The following is a 27,994-nucleotide window of genomic DNA, read 5'->3' as shown; positions in this document are numbered from 1 at the left end:
GCCTGCGCAAAACACGATTTTGCATAAAAAAACTTTATTTGTACTCTTGAAGACACATTTTTATTGGGCTAAGAAATCCAAAGCGTGTTCAGAGCACTACACATTTGAAAGGTTTCAATGCTAATGATTGATTGAGAGAAAAACATTAAACAGAATTGCAAAATTTATTTTACTGAAACTTAATCAGACTGATTTTTTTTTAATACAATGGCCAGTGTTATACAATAATGGCCAGAAGAGATCATTAGGACACGTTTATCACTTGCACTGTTACAGCAGCAACAATTAAAAAAAAAAAAAATTCGTGTAAATTAATTCCAGAACAAGAGGACGTCGTCTGTAGCCCAAATCTCACCAAACACGTGGCCTCACATACAGACATACATACACAAACATAAAAAAACAGTTCATTGCCAGGTATAAAAATAATACATTCTGAATAGTCTTTAAAATTATGATTGAGAAAATTGGAACAATCTTGGTTCAGCCTGCATATTTCCCTTTAATTTCATGAAGAATGAACATATAAAAGGAGTGTTAGGAATCACTTAGCGTAAGACAACAGTATATTGGTCATTCCCGGTAAGAAAACTGCGCATATATGGCAATGTTACCATGTCCATTATAAACCATACAGCATAAAGTGTTCTCATATAAGCTCTGATGAGTAGCTCTAATATGAAGAGTACTGGTCCGCTGGAGAGGAAAAAGATTTTAAGAATGAGGTCACTATTTGGATTGCCATTTTTTGCAAATCAAATGCCCTTTAAGACAAATGTGCATGACAAAGGGTTTTTGCACCACTTTGCCCAATTAAAACACTATATCAACAAGAAATACTTGGTTTGTGACACACACTACATTCTCTAGGGACGTACAATGAGGATTGTAAGTTTACTTGCATAGTTCTCTTTGATTTCACAAAGGGTTTCAACACGGCACCGTGTTGAAACTCCATCTGAAGTTGCGCGTAGTGGCATTACTGACCAACAGCTCTTTCTTTTAAAAAAAGGAAAAGCTTGAGTAAGCCATTTCAGCACGTGAGGTCCGTCTTGGAGAGGCGGGCACAGCTATGATCAGATAATAATACTAGTCAATAGTACGGCTCCATGCAATCGCTAGACATGACATCACCACCACCACCACAATACAGAAAACAAGCTGTGACTCAAACATCATACATTCTCTCCACAGACTCACAGGAATATTTTCATATTCATATATAATCCCATATGACGTACATTTCTAGAGTATTTTCATAAAACAATGGTACATGAATTTAATACTCTCCTAAGAGCGTTTAATAATATTCTACATGATGACGATGATGCATTGATGATGAATGACAAGAACTTAAAAACTTGTTTGTTTTTGGTTTGGGTTGCCATTCCATGACGACAGTAGAACCGCCACACGTCTCACAAATTTATGTGCCATTTGTAGTTTGGGGTTAAATCTGAAAGGTCACAGGGCGGTAGAGGTCAGCTTTTTGGCACCACGGCGCTGAGCGAGCGTGGAGCATCCCACCGGCTCCAGGACGGGAGACACATTTCTGTTCAGAGCTGAATAGGTGGCTGCCATTGCTCCCTGAGATAAAAGGAAAATATAATAATACAGATTTAAACTGACACATCAAGTATTATAATGATAATTCAGGACTGTTTGACAAAGAAACCGTGATTCAATTTAATAGCTTCACACAGTAAAATGTGGCTATTAATCCTTATATGAGTCCTTAATACGTTTCCGTACACACACAGACACACACACACACACACAATTAGTTCATTTATGCATTCCGTTACCAAACTCGCATCAGGAATCTAAACAACTGTAACATGCTGTGTGAACGAGACATTGAGACTCACATCTGAAAGAAAACAGGATTAACAACCGTATTCTGCTGCTGAATATGGCCTTTTACTGAAAAGCAAACCTTCACTAGATGAGGTGCGTCCTGGCGGTTAAGTTGGTATTTTGGTAGCTGGTCCTTGTGGACTATCCATGGGTGACGAAGCACTTGAGCAGCAGTCAATCTCTTATGAGGATCAACGTGAAGCATCTTTGATACCAGTTCCTGTTAACAAAGAGGTTTAAAGATTATACATCACATACATACAGATGAAGGAATTGTGAAGAACAAAATGAGGGCCTTCAACCTTAGCCTCGAATGATACAGAATTCCAGTATCCTCCAGAAAGGGAGAACTTCCCACTGCCAATCCGAGCCAGAATTTCTTCCGGCGTATCTTCTGGGCCGTTAGCGAACGGAGTGAACCTGAAGGATAAGAGCGGTGAGTTTTCAAACTGATACGAATATTGTTTCTAAACTAAATCAAGCTCCGTATGAAAAAAAATGTGGCTTTCATAGTAGGCTAATGCACCCTGTGAGCATGGTATAAAGAAGAACTCCAAGACTCCAGATATCACAGGCTGCATCATAGCCTTGCTTCTTCAGGACCTGAGGGGAAACACAAAAAACAAATAATAAAGAGACTTTTGAAAATAACTTAGAATAATAGATATATCCAGTCTCTCATCTGAGTAACAAGTACCTCTGGAGCAACAAAGTTAGCAGTATAGCATGGTGTCATCAGCAGTCCATTTTCTGCTCGGAGTTGTTTGGCAAAACCAAAATCACAGATCCGGATTGATTCTGGGTTGCCTGATTCATCCACGTACAGGATATTACTGGGCTTTAGATCTCTGTGTACTACCTATAAACAGTGAACATCAATTTACCTTGATAACAAATGTACAGCATTTAAACATGAAATATTTGATTTAGTTTTGGTCAATGTAATATATGCATACTGTGCGTATTGATTATCTATTTATAAATACACACACATACAGTATATGATCTGAAAATATTTACATTCTCACACACATTTTGGATGCGACTAATCCTTTGACACTAATATTTACATATTTATTTGAACCATAATTCATGATCAATACATACAACTAAAATAAGTGTTAAAAAGTATTTTAAAAGTAATTACAATTAAAAAAAAAAAGGATAATGCATACAAGTTTGATTGAAGGGAGACTAAATTCAATCTTAATCAGTAATGTAAAATAAAAAAATGAAGACTCTTACTCCTTGGGCATGCAGATATTCAACAGTTTTTGTAATGGTGTGCAGGACAGCACTGGCCTCTCTCTCCGAGAAAAACTTTTGTCTGAGGATTTTATCCAGTAGTTCTCCACCTTTCATCAACTCTGTGACCAGGTTCACCGATCGCCCATCATCAAACACCTACAAACCCACAATGACTCAAAATTACAAAACCTGAGACTTTGCAATTATCCAATTAATTTCCAAGTATCCTACAGGCACACAAGCAATAACTCACGTCTTTCAAAGTGATGATGTTGGGATGTTGTCCATAACGCAGCAGAATCTCGACCTCCTCTGTAGGATCTCTCCTCTCCTTACTGATAATCTGCAATCCAACCAGAACCACTGAAACCAAAATGCAGCCTTGGCAGACATGACAATCTTTTTTAAACTCATACCAATCCTGAGCTTGTTAGTGATCAATGCAAATGGAAAAAACACTGAATACTTTCACACTTTTACATTCGTCAAACTGCCAACTCGGCTCTCTATAAAACTATAAGAACCATGAAGACTTAAAGATCAAAACAGATGTAGACATATTTACCTTGACTGCATAATCCATGCCTGTGCTCTTGTGCACACAGCGCTTGCAGATGGAGTAAGAGCCCACACCAATGTCTTCTTTAACATCATATACATCAGTGAACTGAACGGTGCTCCTGTGGGGTTGCTGTATAACATACACGCATACACTTCATTCCCGTGTTACAGGTGTGAGAGAAGAGAAGTGTGTGATTGACTCATAGATACCTGCAGTATGACGCTCATGTTGAGGTTGCTCTGAATGGGCGGCTGGCTTTCCTCTTCTACTCCCGAAGCAACAAAGCTAAACCCTCTGAAGAGCTGATGGGCATTGGCACTTGGAGGAACACCAGGAGAGTCTAGGACAAACAAAAAAACTAAAGTGAGTGCCAGTAGACTGCGGTGATATAAATATATTACATTACATTTGCACCACACACAAACCTCGTGGGGTTTTGGCAGTGAACTCAGAGTCAAAATAAAACGTGTCGTCTGGCCTCTGGATGACTGGTTTAAATGGAGGATTCAATTCCTTTCTGTATAATTTCTGGAGGGAAAAAAAAACATTTAAGTTTCAAATATATTTTATGAGAAACTAATTGCATAAAAATGACCACACTGATTATATAGCTGATACTGATGAGCCAATAGTTATTTTTCATGTTAAAGTTAAATATTGCAATTTTATACTACTTTTGTCTAAATAAATCAAAATAAATTTGACATTGTACAAATGAATTGAGTTTAAACTATTAACTGTCTGAACAGTTGATGGCAGCAAAGATAATCTAAAAGTTAAAATATCCAATTTTGGCTAAATAACTTGCCTTTTGGCTTGAGATTGGCCACTTCTGTTCAGGTTTTAAAATCCTTACTTAGGACATATATTTTTAAATGAGATGAGATTTGCTAAATCATTAGCCACATTTAAATACAAATTTAAAACTCACCTGTTTGTTTAGCTCTGCATTTATTGAATTATCACTGTGATACATCCGAACCAATGACACTGTATTTTATGTATAAACATTTTCTATTTTAACTGTTTCAAATTCACTTTAAAATCAATTCTTAAAGTCATTTTAAAATTCTTTTTTTATTGTTGTCATTATTTTTATATAAAGCACTTTGAATTACCACTGTGGATAAAATGTACTATATAAATAAACTTGACTTACCTAAAAGAATTATGGGCTTGAGTAACTGCTGTATAGTTTTACTGTGTTTATATTTAGTGTTGCGTACTACCTATGTTTTCTTTTATCTATTTTTGTTTTATTGTTATTAGTTTAAATGTATTTTCTATGTGCAGCACTTTGGTCATCCCTGTCCTTATTAAATATATAAATAAAATTAAACTGAAACTGAACTGACATGATAAAAATGTCATTTTTAAAGCCCCAAAAACCCTGAACAATCTCAAGTTTGAACTGATGGACTGTCCTGTAATAGCATATTTCCACCCTCAGTCAGTAGTATGCCATCTGTCGTTTTCTCCATGCTCGAGTAACAGAGCTGTTAATCAGGTTAAAGGGTGTCTTCTTTTAGAAGAATTTTAACCAAAGTGTGTTGCAGACTTTTCATGAACACCCTAAAGAATCATATCAACTTTCATATATTTTTTTCTTAAAACTCCTAACATAAAGAAAATTAATCATGGAATTTGTAATTACTGCAAGGTTATTCGATGGCTGATTTAAAAACAAACTTACATTCCAGTCAATTGTGCTAAAGAACGAATGTCTTTTGATCTCTTCTACTCCATCTGGCCCGGCTCCTGAAATCCCAACCCCAACAATCAATGAACAGATTGAAATTTGACAAATTTACTCAGCATGTACAACCTGTTTTTGGAAAACTAGTAGAAATCAAGCTTTTCTCACCTAAGCGGTTGCCAGGATTCCTCTTGAACAGATTGCGAAGCAGAGACTGGGCCTCTGGGCTAAGAAACTGAGGCATGCCCAGCTTGGCCCTGAAGACACAGAAACCATCGTCAGTACAAATGCTCAGTTATGAAGAGCGGTGCTTTGAGTAAATAAGACTTACTTTAAGATCATTGTCATGGTCTCTTTTCGGTCTTTCCCTTGGAATGGAAGTGTTCCAGTCAGCATTTCAAACTGAGGAGGGAGAAATACACAACAATCACTGCTCTGTACAAAAATTATGTTGTAGTACACAAAAATAATATTAAGCCTCTTACCATTAGCACACCGTAGGACCACCAATCAGCACTGTGAGTGTGACCTCTGCGGTTGACCACCTCTGGAGCCATATATTCCACCGTACCACAGAACGAATACGCCTTGTTCTCATGGTCAATAGACTCTTTACTCAAGCCAAAGTCTTGGAAACACACATAAACACACAAAAAAATCTAACACATACTAAGACTTATCACTGTGAGATGCTCAAAAAAAGACAAATATGAAAATATGAAGATTGTTAAATAACAAGTTAGCATCATTAGTCATAAAACTCACATACCTGTAAGTTTGATGTGTCCATCATTATCCAAAAGAATACTGAAAGAGATCCAAATTTAGTTATCTGATGCAAATGTGCAACGCACTGGGTTAGTCAAAGTGTGATTCTTAAAACACTGTAATATGTGGATATTTCAAAATTATTTATTAAGATTAGAATCATTAAAATATTTGGTATATTTATTTAGTATATATAGTATAATAATGTATTCTTAAAAGTGCAGTTACTACACTTGGCTGTTGTACTTTGAGCTAAGACACCACATACTTTACTTCATACATGGGCGAGAAGCATACTTTTCTGGTTTGAGATCTCTGTAGATGATTCCCAGTCCATGTAAATGGTCCAAGGCCAAAGCCAGCTCTGCAAGGTAGAACTTTACATCCTCCTCTGTAAACATCACCTACATAAAAACATGAAAGGGAGGGGGTTGAAGAATTATCAGAATTTCATTTGTTTTTACATTACTTTGAACTGATTCCTTTTTAAATCAGATTTACCAGTACACCACAATTCAGACCTTTAAAGTACTTATGTTTTGCAAGATACTGATATTTTTATTTAGCAAGGAATTAAGTAACAATAAAGATTCCTATGTTACAAAAACTATTTTACTTAAGATATTTTTATTTAAGAGTCCTGAAGCAAACTTACTACAGTTTTCAAAAAATATTAAGAAGCCATTTTGACTGATAATACAATTTTTTGCTGAGCCATTAATAAGTATATTAAAATGATTTCTAGAGGATTGTACACATAATTCACCTCTTTGGACAGGCGAGTGAAGAGATCTCCTCCTCTGAGAAAGTCGAGAATCAAATAGAGTTTGCCTTCTGTCTGAAATGCTGATGAATCAAAATTAAAGGTTCAAGATTAGTAACAAATACATTTTTATATAAATAGTAATTAGAAGTTAAACTGCAAGTTCATTTAAAGTTGAACAGAAGCACACAATCATGCAGTGTGAAAATCTGATTGGTGATGGGAAGTCAATAACTCACCATAATGCAGTTTAACAATAAAAGGATGGTTGACCTCAACTAGTATGTCTCTCTCCATCTTTGTACGCATTCGATCTCGTACTGAAACCACACACACCCAAACAAAACAAATTATAAATACCCAGTTGTCGTACAACATCAAATGCAAGTTGCCAACACATAAAACAAATATTCAAAACACAAACCTTTCAAAGTAGCTTTCTTTAGCACTTTCATAGCATAGAGCTGTCCTGCATCGGGCCCGGTTATCTTCTTGACAAGGAACACCTGCAGGAGCATGCGCCATTAAGTAAAAACCAACAGAATGATGCTTCTGCATGTAAACACAATAATATGCGAGCAGTTCACCTTGCCAAAAGATCCCTGGCCCAGCACCTTGCAGAGCTCAAACTGTCGTGTGTCCGCTTTTTCAGAGCCCTCCTTGACGTGGTGAGTGATGCTGATTTCCTTGACCAAGCCCTCATCCTATGAAGGAGACGTATGAAATATGAGGATGATTGTGACAACAACAAAACGTGCAATACAAATCAAACCAGCAACCACAGAACATGTCTCTTCTTCTGTTCTTCTAAAAACAGCCATCACAGCTGTGCAACTTAAAAAAAAAAAAAAAAAAAAAAAAATCAATGCTAAAAACAATTGTCAAAACACACCACCACTTCAACACATCAATACAAACTCATGCCCAAAAAAGGTCTGAAAGTCAAGCAAACACACACACACACAGAGGATGTTAAAGAGAAGCCTGGATAGGTGGTGTCTCTGCAGAAGAGCAGCATGCCAAAGCCTGTAGGAGGAGAGAGAGAATAAACACCAAATACAAGAAGCCGAGCGTATAAACCAAGCCAATCTGACTAACTGAATGAATAAATGACCGAACACCCACAACTGACCAGAAGATGAACTCAGGATGCTAAAGTACTAATTTAACTATTTTCACTCTCTCTTTCTCTTAACATGCACTTGAGATCAGGGTGGGACTGGCTTTATATCTAGTCGTACACAGAGTTCTATCAATAGATGGCACACACCAGTCTGCCAATATGAATGAGACTGAATGGCTGATGACATCTGATATTCTATCGATGGTGGAAAAAGACCACAGACATCAATATCTGGCACAGAGGTCAAAAATGACAGAAAGAAAATGATAGGATAAAAGGAGGACAATATAAATACGTCAACAATTCAGAAACGTCTGTGTAGCAGTCCAGAACAAATATCTTAAACAAGCCTTTTATTCTGCTACGTTCTTGGCTTTACCATGTTTTTGGGAGCCTATGTACTTCATTAATAATCAAAGCTTCTCTCCTGACCTGCTTTCACTAGCATTTCAAGCTGACAGAATAGTTAGAAGCTCAAAAACAGACAGTGCTGTTTCAAAAATGAGGACCTTTTGATAAGTTAAACAAGGTGCAACACTATATTGATCAACAACCACGAGCAAAATTATCTGAGGTTGTATAAATGCACTGTCACTAATACTATTAATACTATTTAACTAAAAAAAAAACCCAGTTGTATTTATTATACCGTATTGAACTCCGGCCATCAGCTACAAATTTCTCTTATATAATACATGCAATATTAATTATTAAGTCCTGTGTCCCTTAAAATTATGTCACATCCACAACAATGGGTTTGGGTAAAATATTAACTTAAATAATGGTGCGGAAGTCTCTGCAAATTAATCGAAATCTAAAACTTAATTTAATTTTTAGATGTTTAAGAGCAGATGAGATTACTGAGGGGGCCAGGCATGAGAAAAAGGAGCCTGAGAGGGTGCTGGCAGATCTCCGGGGAACCAGGTAACTGAACCGTGACCAAGGATGATGACTGAGGGACACCTCACAACAGGAACAGGAAGTGAGCGTGGGTGTTACACACATTGTGTCAAGATCTTGTCTCTCAATAACCCTCCTTCCCACATACACGTACATAGAGTGGGACAAGCCTAAATATACACTATAAGTCTAGGGACAATAGACAATCTTTTGTAATAAATAACATTTCCAAATATGTTCAAATAAAAAATGGTTTTAATTTAAGATATAATAGCATTTAATAATATTTCAGTTTTTACTGCAACCCAACACATTTAAATAGAAATTTAAATGGTAGTGTATATATCTAGTGAATGAACCCACCGCTTTGGGTCACAAACAGCCCTATCAAGTGATCTGACATCTTTCAGTAAACTTTTTGCTGGGTTGTTGGAAAATGAAGCTCAGCTTGAAGTCAATGCTGAACATCCTCTTCTCCTACTGGCTGTTTGCCATGTCACTCATCCAACAGGAAACCAATAAAACCAGGCTGTACTCTGAGACAGGAAATGTGATGTTAAAAGCTGACTTGCTTACATAGGAAACACATCTTTCAACTGAAAGACAGAGAGGCATTGCAGTAGATTAAATTCAAGCAGTGAACAAAGAGTTTGACTAATGGCAAGGAACCCACATAAACTTGAATTGGAGTACTTGGATAAATCAACAATCAGGTCTGACAGACATAAGTTTGACAGACAGACAGACACACACCCAAAATACATATCCACTTGAACTTACGTGAAGAGGAGCATCATCCTCCACCATGGAGTCATCCTAAAAAGCAGCAAAATAGTATGTTATTGCCATCATGTTACAAGAGCATTTGCACATGCTATGATTACAATGCGTCAACAATAACCAAAGAGAAAAAAAAAAATGATGTGGTCTTCAGGAACAGAAAAGATGTGCAGGAAATCACAACCACAATCTATTAGGGAAAGAAATTTCATTTAAATGACTGTTGCAAACTTCTATTACTGTAATTTGTAAATATTATGGCTCCATGAGGGATAATGACTATGTGCAAAGTCAAATCATCTGACCACATGTTGACATGAGAGCAAAACAGCAGAGTGGAAGATTGTTGTTTACATACAGTCAGTCATAGACTAAGTGATTATTTATAGGTCCACACATAAACAGGGGACGTAGCAAGCAACGTAGGATGGCTATTTCCAGACTACGGGATTAGCCTGGATAAAAGGAAGTTAATTAGGGAAAGAGTACAACAGGACGGAGTGCTAACAGTGCAAGAGACAATACCAGTTACTATTTACCAACTCGGATGACATATTTATTCTAAAGAAAACAGTGCATATAATCATTTGGTTGCCATACTTAAAGTTATATATACACTCTAAACAGTTTATGAATAAATCACTAGTGTGGTCTGAAAACCTTTAGATCATTTGATTATGACACAACACAAATTATATCTTTCTGCATGACATAGTTGCTTGCATAATACATTTTTTAGTATTTAATCTATTCTCCATTTAAAGTTGAATATAACTTTTTATATTTCATACATTTTTCAGCATATTGAATATTTATACAGTATGGGCAATACTGTTTAAAGGTTTGGGGCTTGAAAAATGTTTCTTAATGTTCTTTTACACTGTTTTTAAGTCTCTTAGGTTCACCAAGGCTGATTTAATTGGATCAAAAGTACAGTAATATCGTAAAATACTACATTGATTATTGTCCATTTAAATATACTTTTAATATAAATTTTTAATTTACTCCTGTGATGGCATGGCCATCACAAAAAAAAATTCAGCAGCAATTACGAAGGTCGTCAGAAAGCGTTTAATATTTTGATTTGGATAATATGTATGCTTCTATGTATTTTAATTTTGGATTAGTATGACCATTTAATGAAATTGTATATTTAATATCTCATCCAGATAATGCGACAATAAAAACTAGTGGGGAGTAGTGGGGCAAATGTAATCCACAGACAGAAGCATACAAGCCCGCATGGAAAACATTGAAAGTCTAAACTGACCAAATTCCGATTAGAGGATAACAGACAGTCCAGGTCCAGAATGCAAAAATGCAGCTGTTTCATAATTTAAGTAACACTTGGCCATGACACAAATCCTAATGGACCGTCTACCTACACAGACAGTATTTTTGGGGTATCATAAACTTGTGTTTTGCACATTTATGGAGTTTTTTTGGCACGCCTATGACGCCCAAAAATGTTGTCTAGGTATGTTGGGAGTACATTGGGTTTTGAGAAAATGCTTGTCAGTAAGTCTATAAAAAGGTAGTTCCCCACCCTGTGCTTATTACTCAATGCTTACTTAAGTCAAACTCCAACCAGCTACAAAAAGCAAGTAAGTGTCCATTTTAAGTAACAATGCACAAGTAAACTTAGATCGAACACACACACACACAGAGAGACACACAGGGCTTGCCTGATCTTGCTTCGACGGTTTACTCATCCTCTACTTCTACCAAGTAGTTAGGCACTAACAGATAACATTTAAAACAAACACTTCATAACGCTTTTTATTTGTTGTAAGTATCTCTACGTCTATCTATAAATCGCGCAAATTTCTTTATTACAGTTATGAGTTTGAAAAGTAGCGAAGTAGCTTGCAAACTGTAAACCCGTAACGTTAGTGCAAGAATGCAATTCAAGACTAAACTTACACTGACATTCCTCCGCGGCGCGAAGCATCGGATTAAATGCGATCTCACACAACCGAACAGCACTCCTCGATTAAATAAACGTGATATAACATACCTCATTCTCCATATGCCCCACGGGCAACTTCTGCCAGGGGTCTGCAAACTGCGCCAGCGGCATCTTTAAGTCCCGATCTGTAACTTGCGATCACCCCGTGAAGTGATTTGACGCTGTCAGTCACAGTAAAGTTACACAAAAAGAGTCCCGCAAAGAGGGTGGTCCCTAACCGACGCGTAAATAAAAGAAGAATTCAGTTCAGTCGCCTTCTGGGTAGGTTTTACTTCTAAAGTGCCAAAAAAAAAATTCGAAAGACGTTTTTAAGAGCAGAGTAACACACTTCCGTTTTCCCTCAACATGGCGTCGTCGCTCCGTTCACCTGTCTGTCAGAACGAGGCTGAAAGAAACGTCATCGTGCGTCACAGCGCGAGGGACGCTGTGGCCACCCACCGATACCCGCCCTGTGAGTCGGTGCTCAGGTACTTTAAGTGGGTCAAGGAATGATTTCCTGACATATGAAATCCATTCAGAGATATTATATTTATTCAGTCAGAGCCTTTATCATTTCGACTGGTTTTTGAACAACGCAACGTAATGCACATTGATTGCAGCATCCTCTCTCGTGCTTTATTTCTGATTATCATGGAGAACATTCCGTCTTTAAATCCTTTGGCCCACTAAATCAGTTTAAATCTCTTTTCCCCGCTCAGCATCCACATGTTTTCATTTATTCTGTCCTTCGTAAGAAAAACGAGCGTGTGACACTTAATAAGTGAAGTGCACAATCAAACCGCTGCAGATGGAGGGGACACCACAGCTGATAAACACTCATCCAGCAGAAGCAGAGGGCTTAGAATAAAGCTGATTTGAGGATTGCGCTTTATTCTCACTCTCTGGTTTTGATGAGACACGGTTTATATGTGACCCATTTCTCCAAACCACTTCGATTTTTGTTGTTTAGTGTGGCATCTGGTAAAAGGCAAGAGCAGCATATTTCTGCAAATAAAGAGTTCATTTATTTTGTTCACTTTCTATATTAAAGGGAGAGGATTTGTTAAGGTCCCCTGAGTAATAATAACTGGGAGATCTCCCTAATTTTTGCTGTCCTTAACCTGGTTAATCCTGACAGAGAAAACAAAACGAAAAATATAGATATGTGTTAGAATAAAAACACGAATGATGTATGGATAATCAAGTAAACCCAAGCTGGTTTACTTGAATGAGGGGGAAAAAATATTTCACAAGCTAAAATACACAATCTGAAGGGGGATGTTTTTAGGATTATACTAAAAAACTTTATAAGTGCAAACTATCAGTCAGATGTGAGAAGACGTAGTAGATAACAGGTTTTTACCATGTTTGGACGAGAAATTCATGTATCAAATATATACTTCATATAAAGTTAAGGAATGCATGAGTTTTCATTTAACTATATCTTTAACATATAGTAGAATAGCATAAAGGTATCTACTCACAAACATTGTATTTGAAATATTTATTTATAGTTTTATGGTATAAAGTCCACATTGTATGACACATACATTGCCTGATCTTGATGACACCTCCTAATCAATGCGGCATAAAGTTTTAACCTTATGTTTTTGATGCCCCTTTTAACATCTCAGCAGCATCCTAACATCTATTGCAACCACCTTTTCTTATTTTAATTTTTATTTTACTGATTCTCAAGAGATTTTAAACAAACATACCAAATGTGAATATCCCCAGTAACATCGTTTGTAACAAATGCAAATTCTCTTAATAAATACACGGAAAACAAAAAACCCTGTTTTAAATAAAAGTTTAAAAGAGTGAAAGGGTAAGAATCTATTAATATGTTCCCATTCTAAAGCCAAATTTCAGCGGTTTATTTTAAATCCCATTCACCTTGTTTTAGATGCATTTCAAGCATTTACGGAGAGTTTTAAAATACAACTGAAATGAAATATTCAAGTAAATATCACAAAAACATTTTTGTCATATGGCCACACGGATTTACAATTTATAAATGTCAAACCTTTCCCTTTAAACATTTTGTCAAATTAGGACTGCAAAATGGTTGCATCTCACTGACACCTTAACCAAAACACACACTTCTGCTGATATATGATAGGTGTTTGTGATGTATGGACACAAGCTAAATATTCAGCCACTGCATGGACATTGGAGACATTTGAAAAGTCTAGACAATTCCAATCCAAATACCGCTGTGTTTATTCACGTATTACATGCTATTTTCAATATGAGATGAAAAAAATGTTTGAACTGTATATTGAGGATCAGTATTGTAATTAATGAAGACAACAAAAAAAGGCAATGATAACTTGAGGCAACTTATCTCAATGTGGCTGAGAGATTTGGCTGAGTTTCCCGATATCTGTCTCTAAAACCTATAGCCACATCGGACGTGATCATATTTTGCTGTGCGCTTCAACAGGAGAGGGTCTGGTTGGAAGGGAAGGGGAGGGGATTGGTATTACAAGGAAGGTGATTTAGCTGATGGACTTGAGCTTGGTCCAGGGGTTGGTGCCACGCACTTCCATAGGAGGGTCATTGTAGAAGATGTGGTTGCAAAGATCTTCCAGTGGAGGCTCGGGGTCTGTGGTGGCAAACTGAGCAGCATCTTCAATCTCCTTCCTCACCTCCACATCAATCTCCTGCAAAAGGTGTCAGTGTTTAGTAAAAATGTGGACATTTTCATCTTTCAGCACAGAATGAGAAGCACAAGAATTTTTCAGTATAACCGAGTAATCCCTATTCAAACCATCAATGTGGCTGACTCATTCACACTCAAGAACGACAGTAAATGTGTCCTACTTCATTTTGTCTTGGTAGCTTGTTCAGACTCACCTTAAGCTCCTCCACACTGGCCATGTTGTTGCTCAGCATGCGATCCTTCAGCATCGAGATGGGGTCACTCTTACTGCGCACCTCCTGGATCTCCTCACGTGTGCGATAACTATGGGAACAGAGGATAAGGAGAGCAAAGGTTGTCATATTTGGGGAGGAGCACTAAGAAAAACACAACCATGAGTAGTTTTACTGCAGTTCAATGATAGTAAGCAGAGATATATGAACTACACTACTGTTTGGGGTCTTAACATTTTTTTCCTTTAAAGAAACTAATACTTGTATTCAACAAGGACAGAAAAATGCATCAAAAGTTACAATATAAACATTTATAATGTAATACATAATTTCTATTACAAATAATACATTAAAAAAATTACATCACAGATTAAATTTTTATTATTTTTAAATTCCTTAATATATATTAAAAGAAAAAAAAAACGTTATTTAAAATATTTTTACATTTAAAATTAACATTAAAAATCTAATAGTATTTCACAATTTTATAATGAGTCTTGGTGAGCTTAAGAGACTTCTTTCAAAAACATGAAAAAAATAAATAAATCTTACTGACCCCCACAATTTGAATAATAAACTATGTTGCCCAGTTTAAAGCCCAATTTATAATTTTGTATATATAAAACACATGCATTTCAGTTACCAAAGCATTATAAAATGTGTCATTCACTGTATAATGACATCTACTCTCCTATCTATATAAAACCCATGCTGGTTGCTTAATGCAACACTGAACTTTGTTTGAGATTATATAACATATTACCTGATTCCTGGGTCACTCATACTGTGTCCATGGTAACGATAGGTCTGCAGCTCCATCAAAATGGGACCCTATTAATATAAATTTCAGATGTCCTATTATTGCTATATAACTGTTTGTATTCCATGATCCTGTATGCAAACAGAAAACATTTGTATAAGAAACGTAACAATTTCACATGACTCTCACCTTTCCTGATCTGCAGTGTTCAGCAGCAAATTTGGTGGCCTCCCTTACACAGAGGATATCCATACCATCCACCTACAATGCCAGAGAACAGGTGAGGAAATATTCTGACATGAAGAGTAAATTCAGACAGAAATAAAAAAGCATTCTGCATCATACCCTCAATCCAGGGATGAAATCTCCTCTCTTGTAGTAGTCAGTACTAGCCGCCGCTCTCTCCACAGAAGTACCCATGCCATATTTGTTATTCTCGCAAATGAAGATGCAGGGAAGCTTCCACAGAGATGCCATATTATATGTTTCAAAGATCTGACCCTGCAGAAACAGTACAAAAACGTGCATGAAACTCCCTGTTCACGTTCATTAAAATGCATAAGTTGTTCAAATGGCTATATAAGCAAATTAGAAGGCATATCTGTTAATTAGGAATAGCATGATTGTTGTAGAGCTGCTTGAAAATGAAATGAAAACGACTTACCTGATTAGCAGCCCCATCACCATAGAGACAGACACACAGCTCATTCTTGCCCAGGTATTTGCAGGCCAATGCTACGCCTGCCCCAAGAGGCACCTGGGATACAAATGAATAGTTATTCAGTACCAATATCAGCTATTTAATCATAAAGTACTCCAATTCATTCAGTTAAATTACCTGAGCTCCCACAATTCCGTTTCCTCCATAAAAATGTTTAGTGTACATGTGCATAGACCCTCCTTTTCCTTTGGCAATGCCTCCTCTACGACCTGATGGGAGAAACAGAGATGCATAGAAGAGGCGCTGAATAAACAAATCGATAAATATTAGAGAAAAATATGACCTTTAAACTATAGGTCTTGAAGTTCTCACCGGTGAGCTCTGCCATTATCTCACGAACGGTGCCCCCTCTAGTGAGAGTATATCCGTGGGCACGATATGCTGTGATAAGATGATCTGACAGATTAATACCTGCCTCAATACCCACTGCACACGCTTCCTGTTAGAGAACACAATGCAATTGTAAGCAGTTTGTAAGTGTTGCGGTCTCTACCATAACGTCAGCATTTGAAGCAATTACAAATGACTTTTGCAACCATGTGTATCAAAACATATAAAAATATTAAACCTATTTTACCCTGGCAAAAGTGAGTGGTTCTCTGCTAAGATTATATCTGTGTGTTTGCGATGTATGTCACCTGTCCATCATAAAGGTGACAGAAGCCCCTGATGATCTTCTGCTTGTAGAGCTGATCGGCTTTAAGCTCCATACGTCTCATGGTCTGCATAGTGCGATAGTATTGAAGCCCCTCCTCTCTTGTAAGCACGGCCTGCAGTGGTGGGCCTTCCTCCAGCTTGTGAATGTCACATTTCTGCCGAAAGATTTTTTTAAAATATATATTTATAGATAGACAGATAAGGAAATTTTTTATGCATTCAGATGATATTATGCATTTAATTTGATCAGGAATACATTTCACAGTTTTATTGTATTCCTGATCAAAAAATAACCTTTCTATTTTATTATATTTTAAAATGTAATTTACTACTGCGTATGAAATTTTTCAGCGGCCACATGATCCTTCAGAAATTATTGTAATATACTGGTTTGGTGCTCAAAAAACATTAGGTATCAATGTTGAAAGCAGCTGATTAATATTTTCACGTAAACTGATGAATTCACAAGGAATTTCTTTCAAAATATATTTTTTTCTTAAAAAAAACAAAAGTGTTATGCAACCTTAGACCTATGAACAGTAGTATATATGCACTAAAATAAACATAATAAATTAAGCAACCGCTGATCTGATAAATTCACCTTAATATCAAAGCTGGCCTGAGGGGTAAAGTCTGCATAGGTCCTTGCAGATACCACCACTCTTGCACCCTATAAAACATAGAAAACACACTAAAAACAAAGTACAAAGTGAACTGAGAGATGAGTGAAGATGGTGTTAAAAAAAAGCAGTCACAGAAACACACACACATCTGACAGGAACTGAAATGTTAACCCTGGTCAAAGCACTCTTCTGAAGCAGTAAGTAAGACCAGAGATAATGGAATACATCTGTAATAACCACTGCAATTTCATTTCACAACTACATCAACAAACCTGCAATCTAATACCAGTAAATCAACACACAGACCCAAATGTGGAAAACTGACACAGTGTAGGGTATCATCTATTCTACACTGACTTTGCACATCTCTTTGATTATAGGTTTGGATGTCAAAAAACCCCCAAAGCATCACAAGGAATCATTTTGGAATTAGAAGCTGGACCAGCATGATAAGCAGATGTTTTGCTTCTGATATCTAACCTTAACAAAAGAACGAATAAAGTTTGTAAAGGAACAATCCGTTTAGTAACTGAAGTGTCATCAGCCGAAGCCTTAACTATACTTTGGGTAAAGAGGAAGGGGCATGCAATACTCCATAAGGAGGGTTAAAAATGATGTTAAGAAAGAGACAGTTTATCATTTTAACATAGGGGCTGCCAGTACTCACAGCAAGCTGTGGCTCTGGTAAGGAAGGCTCTCCAGCCGGGCTGTGGGTGATCTCTGGGAAGGAATTATCAAGGCCCAGGAGACTCTCGGCTGGTGGGGGACAATGGGGGTCTGTGCCGGTTATGCTGGAACTGCTGTTATCTATTGCAGGGGTTAACTGGGCTGAGCTGGTGGCTGAGTTAATAGGCAACGTAACTGTAATTGGGGCAGGTGATGGAAAAACATCTATAACGGGACTCTTTTCAAATATCGTTTTTTCTTTTTCTGATACTCTTTCTGTAACTGGAGGAAGCACGATTAATTCTTCTGAGATGGATGGACTACTGGTCATCACCGGTTTTAAGTGACTTTCTTTGTGAGCTACAGCCTCTGAGGAGATAACAAGGGGTCTGCTTTGTGGCTTTAAGTGTCCTAAAGCCTGGCCACCGCTAGTGTGTCCTAAAGCTTTGTATTCTGCAGGAGTGTTTAAAGGTATCTGTGTTAGAGGAGGGGAAACTAAACGGCTGTGGGGTTGTGCATCTTTTAAGCGTGAAGGGGGATCGGGATCATGGTCATGTGGATTGGTCAAATTAGCATATTCGCTTTGGACCGCCAGGAGCTGCAGAACGGCCTGGAGAGTGGAGGACTGTAAAAAGAAGGACACAGGTCACTCCAAAGGCTCAGATACACAAGGCCATAAAAAGGGAATATTTAAGAGGACTTTTAGGTATTTAGAGACTACAAAGACATATTACTGCACAAACCAATCTAATCTAAGCTAACCTACACTAGGCTACTCACAGGCAATAAACAACTCTTGATGGGTACCAGTCAGATAACATTCAAATGGTCAAAATGGCTGATGCTGACAGACACTGAGTTCCCTGGGTGCGCCCAATAATCAATATAATGCCACTATTCACATAAGCAATTTTATCATGAGAATTAAGATGTACATTAATATGAACTGAACATATTTTGTGCAATATTTACTTGGAAATAACTTTTTAAAAGAAAAATTACATATTGGCAAAACAACTTTTAGAACTGACACTGACATTTCTGTTCATCACATAAAATATTGGCCAAATCATATCACAACTTTAAACACCAGAAAGTCAAAATGTCTCAAACAGGTTTCAATTGATGTCTCTCTTCCTATAAAAAGATTCTATATCTACCAAAGGAAAAATGGGTACTTTCCATGACCAAACTGGGAGTGTTTTTACACACATCTGTGTCTTTTGAGTGTGTGCGTGTGTGTGTGTGTGTGTGTGTGTGTGTGTGTGTGATTTAAAGGTATGACGTGAGACACAGTAAATGAAGCAGTAAATAGAGCAGAACTATTTCCCTCAAACCCACAGCACAGCAAACTAATACAGCCACAATTATATGAGCATTAAGTAAAAGGCATGTAGCAGAAGCGTGTTTATTGTCAAAACCAGTGGTTGGAAACTCAGTGAGGAAGAAAGGATGATTTAAAAATTATAAGTGAGGTAAAAAGTCGATTGAATGATTTTAAGCAAAAAATAATCTTGTTCATAGCCATGGAGAGAAAAAAAAACTGAACAAAAGAGCAAATGCCACAGACGTCATGTCAATAGACCCATTTCAAAAACTACCATCCTTACCTCTGATACTAGTTCGGCTCCCTTAAAGGCAGCCAATGGAACAGTAAAATTGAGCAAATGTAATATTGAGAGAGGAGGGGGGAGAGAGAGAAGAGAGAGAGAGAGAGAGAGAGAGAGAGAGAGAGAGAGAGAGAGAGAGAGAGAGACATGGGAATTAGTAAAGAGCAACAGATTGAGAGCGAAAGAAATAAGTAAATCTTTATCACAAAAACAAAGATGCTTGACTTGTTCTGCAAAATTCCAATTCATTTAATTGTGCCAACAGACCAGTGATATTCCTATCATTGTGTCAATAAATCTTTTACTATTAGACTTAAGTCTTTTTTTATTATATGTTCAGGCTAATGTAGTTATGGGTAGTTAAATCAAATGTGTAGTTCATATTGAAATCTTTTTCATGAGGAAGAAAAAACAGCTGGACAAACAAGAAACATAATTTACATGCAAATGTATAGAATCTAAAAAAAAGTGACTGGCCAGTTGTTTAATTGTTTATCTTACTAAATTTCATATATTGTATATAACAATTTTGGACAAACTTATAATGTTGTAAACTCATACAGAGTCAAACTATTAGAAACAGACTAAAACGTTGCAATAAAACAGAATATCAACCATCTGGACATTTGCCACTGGACAGTAAATATCTCTCTCACGGAGGTCACCTTTTACTTCAGACAGAGAATTACAGAAACAGACTGCCATTATAACCAAACGTTTTATGAAAAGAACATTGTTTTGCGTTCGTTAAAGTGTTTTATTATAGGTTAGCTTTAGTTCAACGACAGCTTGTTGACTAACCAGTTTTAGACGTAACCCTCCCAGTGCATTTTAGCTAGCTAGCCAAGCTAAATCACTTCGTACAAACTGTAAAACATCTTATCTTACTGAGGTTACACGTTACATTTGTTGACGTGAAGCGACCAGCACAAACGTTTAACAGTTTAACAGCGATGTGTCTTTAGCAGGGTGTCAGCCGGGCCTTGCGCACCCGAGCAAGGTCAACATGGCTTTACTGCGCTTCGTTAGCCTTCAAAAACATTCGTAAATCTGCTTTACTTAGGAAAGCAACAAACTGTACGAATCGAGGGATACAATACTCACGTTCCTGCTGGCGCTGCCCCTCAGAACGTTAGAAATGATGGTTAGCATCTTTCGCATAATATTAACCCACAGCTAACCAGAAACGGATCTCCTTCAGCCCTTCTCTCTCACGCACAGCAGTCCAGGCAGCGAACGAGGTTTACGGCCGCTGCAGATTCGCTTCACATTCCATTAGAAACACCGCCTCCTGCTGGCCAGAGTCCGCACTACATCACCTGCTTCACTAGCATCTTAAATGTAGCATTCTGCTTTCAGCCATGTATAAATACAGCACTCAATGTACTATATAAAAAAAAATGTTCATTTTAGGTGCACTGATCCGCACACAAGGCCCACCAGTGTGTGCATGTGCAAAGAATAACATTTAAAACAGCTGTAAATGTTTTACATTAATTTTAGAAACGTGAAATGGCACACAGATATGCCACACAACCTGATAAAGGCCTGTTTCTGTATTTTTCCCTTTTGCAAGATTGTGTATAATAAATCATTTGGTAAAATGCAAATATGCTATATTAGTAATGGCTTAAATAAAGATTTTTTCTGTTAACAGTTATTGCACATGCAACCGTGGGACAGTCCTTTAGGCGGTTTACAAGTGACAGGCAATTAAGGTGACACTTAAAATACCTTACAGCATTAAAGAGAACAGAATTAAAAAATGATGGTTCCTGATCACCTTTGTGACCACCAGTCCTGCTGCATTGTAAGACAGCTAAGACAATAGTGCTACAGGAAGACATGAAGGACGGCTGATCACCCTTGCAGTGACAAACCAAATGTGATCCCTTCCAGAAGTATCAGGGAATTTAAAAGCGTGGTAGAGTAACATCTCACATCAAGAACTAGCAAATCTGTTCACAGTTCACAAGGATGAGATGCTATGCAGTACATAACACTGCTTTAATGTTTATACAAATATTTACACATCCTAAGAAATATGCTGGAAATAAAAGTATTTGCATGTGATATGATGTTTCTCTCTCTGTCTCTGTCTCTCTCTCTTTCTCTTTTCACAATTTGGCCATCAGTTTGCCATCAAATCTGTTTAAGAAATAAAAATGAATAGGTAACATTTATATGTAATTTACATAATATTTAATATAGATTTTACAACATACATTTATAAATATACATTATATATATATATATATATAAATATACATATATATATTTATAAATATACACATATTTATAAATATACATTATATATATATATATATATATATATATATATATATATATATATATATATATATATATATATATATATCTTCTATCTGTCTCTGTGTGTGTGTGTGTGTGTGTGTGTGTGTGTGTGTGTGTGTGTGTGTGTGTGGATTAGAGTTGTCCAACTGAAATATATTATTAAATTCATGAACCATGATTTGAAGGTTGGTGAAACATTATCAATTTGGAGAATATTTGATAGGACAAAATTTCTGTTTTCCTTTAACACTGTACGTCAAAAATAAATGCATCAGTGAAGATTGGAGATCCACGACTGTCACTTTTTTTTATGAGCGTACACCTCATAGCCGATCTTTGTTAGGTTACAGTAACCTTATTTCATGAACTTGAAACATGAGGCACCTTTATACATTAAAAATCAACACAAACATTAACATATTTGTTTGTTTATTTATATATGGCACAGCTCAACACATGGTCTTCTATTATGTCAGATGAAAGCACAGTTAGTATAGTTTGACAGTTTGTGAGTCTCAGAACCCCTGTCCTCGTTCTTCTCTTGACCCAGCTTCACCGAGGACACGTTTGTTGTTTCTCGGAAGTGACGAAACCAAAGTACTGATGGCGGCTCACAGTTTGCTCCCGGATATGTACTGAAACGAATTTGATGGCGTCTGATTGGACTTTTTGCTTACTTGGCCGTTTGTCCGAAGCCCCGAGATTAACGTCGAACCTGTCGAGCGCTCGAGTCGCCATTCCGAGGAGGGACGGTCCGCTCTAGAGCCGGTTAGTTCCAGAGCTAGCTGCCTTGCCAATGAAATACAAGTCCAGTTAGCCTGCGTTCGCAGGGGTTTGTTTGTGTGCGTGGCTGCACACTTTGAGACGTTTGACGTTTTAGCAGTTTTGTGTCACTGGCTGGTCCAAGTGCAGCAGAGTTTTTTGGCTTCTGTCGTTTGGCTGGCCTCGCTTGCGTTACTTTAAAAGCAAAGAATCGGCGGGAAGTGGTTAGCCGACCTGATTAGCTGTAGCCGTAGTTCCCAGCTCTTCTGAAGTCATTGGTCTCTAGTGGATAGTGTGAGTCTCTTCTATGATTCACCGTTGCGCTGTTCGTCGACTGTCAGCATGTTGAAGACACGTCAGTGTTTACTCGGGATTCGCACTTTTCTTGGAGTGACGTCTAGAATATGGAGTTTCATTTTATACATCCTCAGGAAGCATCTACGAACGGTGAGCAAGTCAACATATGTCATGTGCATCTGTACTGTATATCATGCATTCCGACCTGTCGTCTGTAAATTACATATATATTTTTTCTTTATTCTTTATTTCAAGTTATCTTTAAAAGACAGACATCTTGTTGAGGATGTGTTAGAAAGACTTTGTAACACTTTGCAACTAATCCTTCACGTAAAATTGTTTTCATGCGCAAATCAGTAATCGGTGCTACTGTTAACCGTTTAACCCCGCTCAGATTTTTGTAATTGATATATTTACTGAGCTGTCACTTATACTAGATTTTATGGCCCTCAGTGCAAACAAACATACACTATTCATCTGGGTCACTGTAGGAACTTTAATAATAATATTAACTTGGTATATGAGTTTTTTTATGTGCTGCTTTAATAGTTGTTTTGTGTTTAAGGTACTCATACTCAGAACGTTTGATGACATTTTGGCATATTAGTTTTCAGATCTTTTCTGCTGTAATCCTGGCATAGTTTGTTTATGATTCTGTATGTCCTAATTACTTTGGACTATGGACCCCCTACTATATGTTTGGCTTGAAGTGAGATGCATACCTAAAACTTTTAAAGCACAATACGCTCACTGAGAAAGGTATCAAATATTTCCAAATCACGTTTTATTGTTCATGTATATGTTTTGTTAAAAAATAAGTTCTTATAATTGTTAACAGTAATACAGCTATCGTGTTATTTCATAAATGCACCGTTGCTGGAAAACATTCTTATTGATGCAACTAAGACTATAACGTTTGGGAGCTTTTCTGTAAAAACAAGTCAGAATGACCTTGGGTTGTTTTACGTAACTACCTGAACAAAAACAAGTGGGTTTTTTTCCCACCAACATCCATTAAGTATTTTTTTATGCGTAAGTTTTAGTCTAAATACGCAAAACGTTTTGTATTTTATGCACAAAACAAAAGAAGTAGATATAAAAAGTACAATGATTTTCCTACTAGCGTTACACCTCTGTGACTTCTTTTGGCAGCTGTTTTGAAGGTGTATTAATAGTCCAGTAGTGGCAGTATGGGGCCATTCTAGGTGCGTAACTGTATAGATGTCTGCTATACGATGCCCTCATCTGAGCTTTGAGCCAGCCTGATGAAAGGGCGAAAGAAGAGGGAATATTAGGAAGAGAAATTGGTAATGAAAAGAACCAGAACTCAGCAGGGCCTCTGTATAATTGGCTTAAATATCTAAATGTGCGAAATAAACTAACCTGAACTGTTCCTTGATATGATTGTCTCTGTCTGCTGTTCTGTCCTCCACAGATAATCCAGTACCAAACAGTGCGTTATGACACATTACCTCTCTCCCCTATTTCCAGAAACAGACTCAGTAAGTTCTCTCAACCGTTTTCCTCTCTGTTATGTGCAGTTCTATCCACTAGGTGAGCTTCAAACCTCACAGCTGGATGCAGAAAATCAGTCAGCAGATGTTTAAGATGCGAGTAGCTTATACTTTTGGTAGAAGTGATTCCTCTGTGAAGCATTCTGTAAATTATTAGCTTTTGAATAATAACTAATTGAAAATGATTACTTTATTGGCGTAGGATTGGGAGAGGTTGGTGGACGTGAAATGTTAAAGATCTGAACGCTGAATCTCCTCTTTTTACTGTGTGTGACGCGTATTGATTGTTTGCTCTTTAGATGCGGTGAAGAGGAAGATACTGGTGTTGGATCTGGATGAGACTTTAATTCATTCTCACCATGATGGCGTCCTTAGACCTACAGTGAGGCCTGGTACACCGCCAGACTTTATCCTCAAGGTACATGCATACACTGCTTTTTACTGTTTTTTTTTTTTTTTTTAGAAATTAATATTTAAATTCTGCAATCATGCATTAAAACAAGAGTAAACAGATTATAATGTAGATGTACAGTGTTCCTATATTTATTTATTTATTATTCTTTTTTTTTTTCAATTTACATAAAAGATTCCTGGAAGAAAATATATCATGTTTCCGCAAAAATATTAAACAGCACAACTGTTTTCAACATTTGTAATAATACAAAATATTTTATTAGCACCAAATCAGCATATGATTTCTAAAGGATCATTTGACGCTGAAGCCTTGAATAATGGCTGCTAAAAATAGCTTTACCATCGTGGGAATAAATTACATTTTAAAATATATTTAAAAGAACAATCAAACAAATGTGTATTTTAAATTGTAATAATATTTCAAAATATTTTATAATTATGAAAATGCAGCCTTGATCAATTTTAATTTTAATTATGCATGAAGGTTTGTTTTTACTCTCTCTCATTTTCTCAGGTGGTAATAGACAAACACCCAGTCAGGTTTTTTGTCCATAAAAGGCCACACGTTGACTTCTTTCTAGAAGTGGTGAGTAAATTGTCATTTTAGCAAACAAATTAGTCTTTTTTTCAGTTAGTAGATTTTGCCAATTTACTTGCATTTGCTTTGTGCACTAATCTTTTTATTTTTTGAAATTCACCAATATTCTAATGAGTATACTTTCTGATTTGTGTCCTTTTGTTGGTGTATGTCAGGTTAGTCAGTGGTATGAGCTGGTAGTATTTACAGCTAGTATGGAGATATATGGATCGGCTGTAGCAGATAAGTTGGATAACAACAGGGATATCCTCAAAAGAAGATACTACAGACAGGTAAAAAAGAATTTTCTCAGAAATTGCTCCTAATAAGGTATTTTAGGACCAGTTCTTACTCTTTGCACAGACTTTTGTTGTTTTATCCTGCCTATGAAGTAGTTTTTAATGTCTGTTTGTTCAATTACTGAACCTGTTCATCTGCGTCTCTCTTTCCCAATTTTTTCTAGCACTGTACTTTGGATTTAGGGAGCTACATAAAAGATCTGTCTGTAGTACACGGTGATCTCTCCAGTATAGTGATTCTGGACAATTCGCCTGGAGCGTATCGAAGTCACCCAGGTTAGAGATCTGATTTAGTATTGGTCCTCTCTGATTTTAAAAATGTGGTGTATAAAATCAAACGGGTGCAAACATTATTTTGTGTAAAAAAATGTTTTATGAATGTACTTTTAATTTGTTTTCATCCACAGACAATGCAATACCTATAAAGTCATGGTTCAGTGACCCAAGCGACACAGCACTTCTTAACCTGCTCCCAATGTTGGATGCATTGAGGTAAGCTAAATAAATAAACTCTTCTTTTTTCTTTTTTTTAATCATGGTCATAGTGACCTCCTACACAGAATTTCAGTCCAAAAATTAGGCACAGTTTGAAGATCTGCCATCATATCTATCTAAATGTATACTAGAGGTAGATTAGTCAATCAGAGATTGTCATAAAAATAGCCTAATTAATTAATTTTTTCAGTAATTTGATTACAGATTGTTTCAGTAATTTGCGCTTGCTGTGTCTCCACTCCCTTTCTAGGTTTACCTCAGATGTTCGCTCCGTCCTCAGTCGAAATCTCCACCAGCATCGGCTTTGGTGATCGTATGTTTCGGGGCCGGTCTCTCTTCTGGTCGCCATCTGGGTTTTTACACGGCTCTGCCCGCTAAGTGTTAGCCTCTCCTGCGCTGGAGCTGTCTGCCTCTCGTCATTGTGAGCTCCCGTTAGTCATATGGACTCCTCTGAGGAAGTGCTAAAAGAAGACACTGGAGGACAGAAAGGAGAGACACATGATGAAGAAGCGATTACAAATAAACTCATGGCAAATGGAGAGGCCAGCATTTTTTTCTTGTATTTTTTTCCTTAAAAAATGGAAACTCTGCCTTACAGTTGTTGCATTCAACATGTGCATGATGAAGTGTTTCTGAGTGAATGGGGGAGAATGCTTCTGATTTTTCCTTTCTTTTTTTGGGGCAAATGAATATGTGATCTACCAGTCACTTCATAAGCACTTATTCCCCCCTTCCTCAACGTCTGTGTTTGTCTTTTTAGTTTCGTAAGACCTTGGCACAAATGGTCACATGGTCTTATCTACCCATTCTCTCTTTAAGATTCTGTCCTTCTCTCCTTTTTTTTTTTGTTTTTTTTGGTCTGCCATCTCAGGTATCTGGGCCTCTTCTCTATGTTAAGAGCTGAGAGCTGTTAATACCGTTGTACTAATAGTATACTGTGGTAGAGATAAATGTACGATCAGCAGGAAAGAAAACTACAGTTCATTATTACAGCTTATGGTATTAATTTCTGTGTTTTTAAATGGCTTAAATGTGAAACCTCTGGTTAAATCAGAGAGGTTTTCAAGGACACGATTTTAGATGCTCTTCGATATGGATACATCAGCCACTGAGAAAGACACTGAGCAACAAGGACTCTTCTATAACAGAAAAATAAAATGGAGCCTTTTGTCAACAACTGAAATGATGGTCTCTTCCACTTTTTGGGGGGTATTTAACATTCTAGATTGGCTGAACTTTGTAAAGTTAATTATTTATTTATTTTACTAAATTGCAGATTCTAGATTCTCTTGTTCTGTGTGATATTTAGATTTCTAAGCAAAAAAACTATGAATTTAAAGTATGCATGAAATGAAAATTCACACATATCTATATTCCAAATGCATTTTATTGTGAACAATTTGTTCATGCCATTAATTTTTTTTTACCTCATAATTTGTAGTGAAAATACCAGATCATAATCAGTAGTTGGCAGACTTTTTTAATGATAGACTACAAGCTTACATTCAGATCTGTCTCTATCTATTCAACAATTGATGGATAAATTGATTGATGGATAAGTCCAGCCCTATTTTTTTCCTTTTTTCAATATTCTGTTTTACCTGGGCATACAATACCAATACAAAAGAAAAGACCTGTCACTACTTACACTGCTTCTCAAATTTAATGTGAGAGTGTGATAATTTAAGTGAAGAGATTGTTCCAGCATTTAAATATTGAAAACTTAAGCAGTGAAAGGAGGTCTGTATCATTTTCATCATAACT

General features: G+C 36.8%; 3 protein-coding genes across 5 annotated transcripts; 1 reads left to right on the top strand and 2 right to left on the bottom strand.

The window, feature by feature from the left end:
• Positions 1-17: 17 nt before the first annotated feature.
• rps6ka3a (ribosomal protein S6 kinase a, polypeptide 3a) lies at positions 18-12,053 on the bottom strand. 2 transcript variants are annotated; one of them, XM_043238296.1, is made up of 23 exons: positions 11,715-12,053; positions 9,698-9,733; positions 9,281-9,453; positions 7,482-7,598; positions 7,319-7,400; positions 7,134-7,214; positions 6,898-6,977; positions 6,429-6,535; positions 6,133-6,170; positions 5,849-5,991; positions 5,695-5,765; positions 5,532-5,620; positions 5,361-5,425; positions 4,093-4,195; positions 3,877-4,007; positions 3,671-3,796; positions 3,359-3,448; positions 3,103-3,261; positions 2,555-2,716; positions 2,384-2,460; positions 2,160-2,277; positions 1,937-2,077; positions 18-1,587 (listed from the first exon to the last, which is right to left on the bottom strand). In XM_043238296.1, the coding sequence occupies exons 5-23, from the start codon at positions 7,347-7,349 to the stop codon at positions 1,465-1,467; spliced, it is 1,935 nt and encodes a 644-aa protein (XP_043094231.1). In that variant the 5' UTR covers positions 7,350-7,400; positions 7,482-7,598; positions 9,281-9,453; positions 9,698-9,733; positions 11,715-12,053; the 3' UTR covers positions 18-1,464. The 2 variants fall into 2 exon arrangements, with proteins under 2 accessions (XP_043094231.1, XP_043094230.1); XM_043238295.1 differs by lacking the exon at positions 9,281-9,453.
• Positions 12,054-13,134: 1,081 nt separating this feature from the next.
• Positions 13,135-20,819, bottom strand: pdha1a (pyruvate dehydrogenase E1 subunit alpha 1a). Of its 2 annotated transcripts, XM_043238297.1 has the most exons (12): positions 20,664-20,803; positions 19,560-19,580; positions 17,262-17,330; positions 16,642-16,815; positions 16,316-16,442; positions 16,121-16,212; positions 15,947-16,039; positions 15,628-15,783; positions 15,472-15,543; positions 15,286-15,353; positions 14,505-14,613; positions 13,135-14,311 (listed from the first exon to the last, which is right to left on the bottom strand). In XM_043238297.1, the coding sequence occupies exons 1-12, from the start codon at positions 20,718-20,720 to the stop codon at positions 14,147-14,149; spliced, it is 1,203 nt and encodes a 400-aa protein (XP_043094232.1). In that variant the 5' UTR covers positions 20,721-20,803; the 3' UTR covers positions 13,135-14,146. The 2 variants fall into 2 exon arrangements, with proteins under 2 accessions (XP_043094232.1, XP_043094233.1); XM_043238298.1 differs by lacking the exon at positions 19,560-19,580 and having other exon boundaries at positions 20,664-20,819.
• Positions 20,820-22,297: 1,478 nt separating this feature from the next.
• ctdnep1a (CTD nuclear envelope phosphatase 1a) lies at positions 22,298-27,413 on the top strand. Its single transcript, XM_043239734.1, has 8 exons — positions 22,298-23,081; positions 24,367-24,433; positions 24,745-24,863; positions 25,374-25,445; positions 25,613-25,729; positions 25,900-26,011; positions 26,143-26,227; positions 26,481-27,413. Exons 1-8 carry the CDS (start codon positions 22,977-22,979, stop codon positions 26,539-26,541), a joined length of 738 nt encoding a protein of 245 aa, XP_043095669.1. The 5' UTR covers positions 22,298-22,976; the 3' UTR covers positions 26,542-27,413.
• The last annotated feature ends 581 nt before the right edge of the window (positions 27,414-27,994 follow it).

The sequence above is a fragment of the Puntigrus tetrazona genome, chromosome 5 (genome assembly GCF_018831695.1).
Source record: "Puntigrus tetrazona isolate hp1 chromosome 5, ASM1883169v1, whole genome shotgun sequence".
Lineage (NCBI taxonomy): Eukaryota > Metazoa > Chordata > Actinopteri > Cypriniformes > Cyprinidae > Puntigrus > Puntigrus tetrazona.
The sequence above is the reverse complement of the archived record's forward strand: the minus strand, read 5'-3'. Positions and strand labels throughout refer to the sequence as shown.

Excerpts from the sequence above, each read along its gene's own strand:
- pdha1a (XM_043238297.1), bottom strand. The coding sequence starts at position 20,720 with ATGCGAAAGATGCTAACCATCATTTCTAACGTTCTGAGGGGCAGCGCC. Across the intron at positions 16,213-16,315 it reads GATAATGGCAGAGCTCACCG|GTCGTAGAGGAGGCATTGCC; the intron begins GTGAGAACTTCA and ends TTCTCCCATCAG. Across the intron at positions 15,784-15,946 it reads GTGATGGGGCTGCTAATCAG|GGTCAGATCTTTGAAACATA; the intron begins GTAAGTCGTTTT and ends CTGTTTCTGCAG.
- ctdnep1a (XM_043239734.1), top strand. The coding sequence starts at position 22,977 with ATGTTGAAGACACGTCAGTGTTTACTCGGGATTCGCACTTTTCTTGGA. Across the intron at positions 23,082-24,366 it reads TCAGGAAGCATCTACGAACG|ATAATCCAGTACCAAACAGT; the intron begins GTGAGCAAGTCA and ends TGTCCTCCACAG. Across the intron at positions 24,864-25,373 it reads CGCCAGACTTTATCCTCAAG|GTGGTAATAGACAAACACCC; the intron begins GTACATGCATAC and ends TCATTTTCTCAG.
- rps6ka3a (XM_043238295.1), bottom strand. The coding sequence starts at position 11,777 with ATGCCGCTGGCGCAGTTTGCAGACCCCTGGCAGAAGTTGCCCGTGGGG. Across the intron at positions 5,426-5,531 it reads GAATCCTGGCAACCGCTTAG|GAGCCGGGCCAGATGGAGTA; the intron begins GTGAGAAAAGCT and ends TTGGGATTTCAG. Across the intron at positions 2,078-2,159 it reads CTGTATCATTCGAGGCTAAG|GAACTGGTATCAAAGATGCT; the intron begins GTTGAAGGCCCT and ends CTTTGTTAACAG.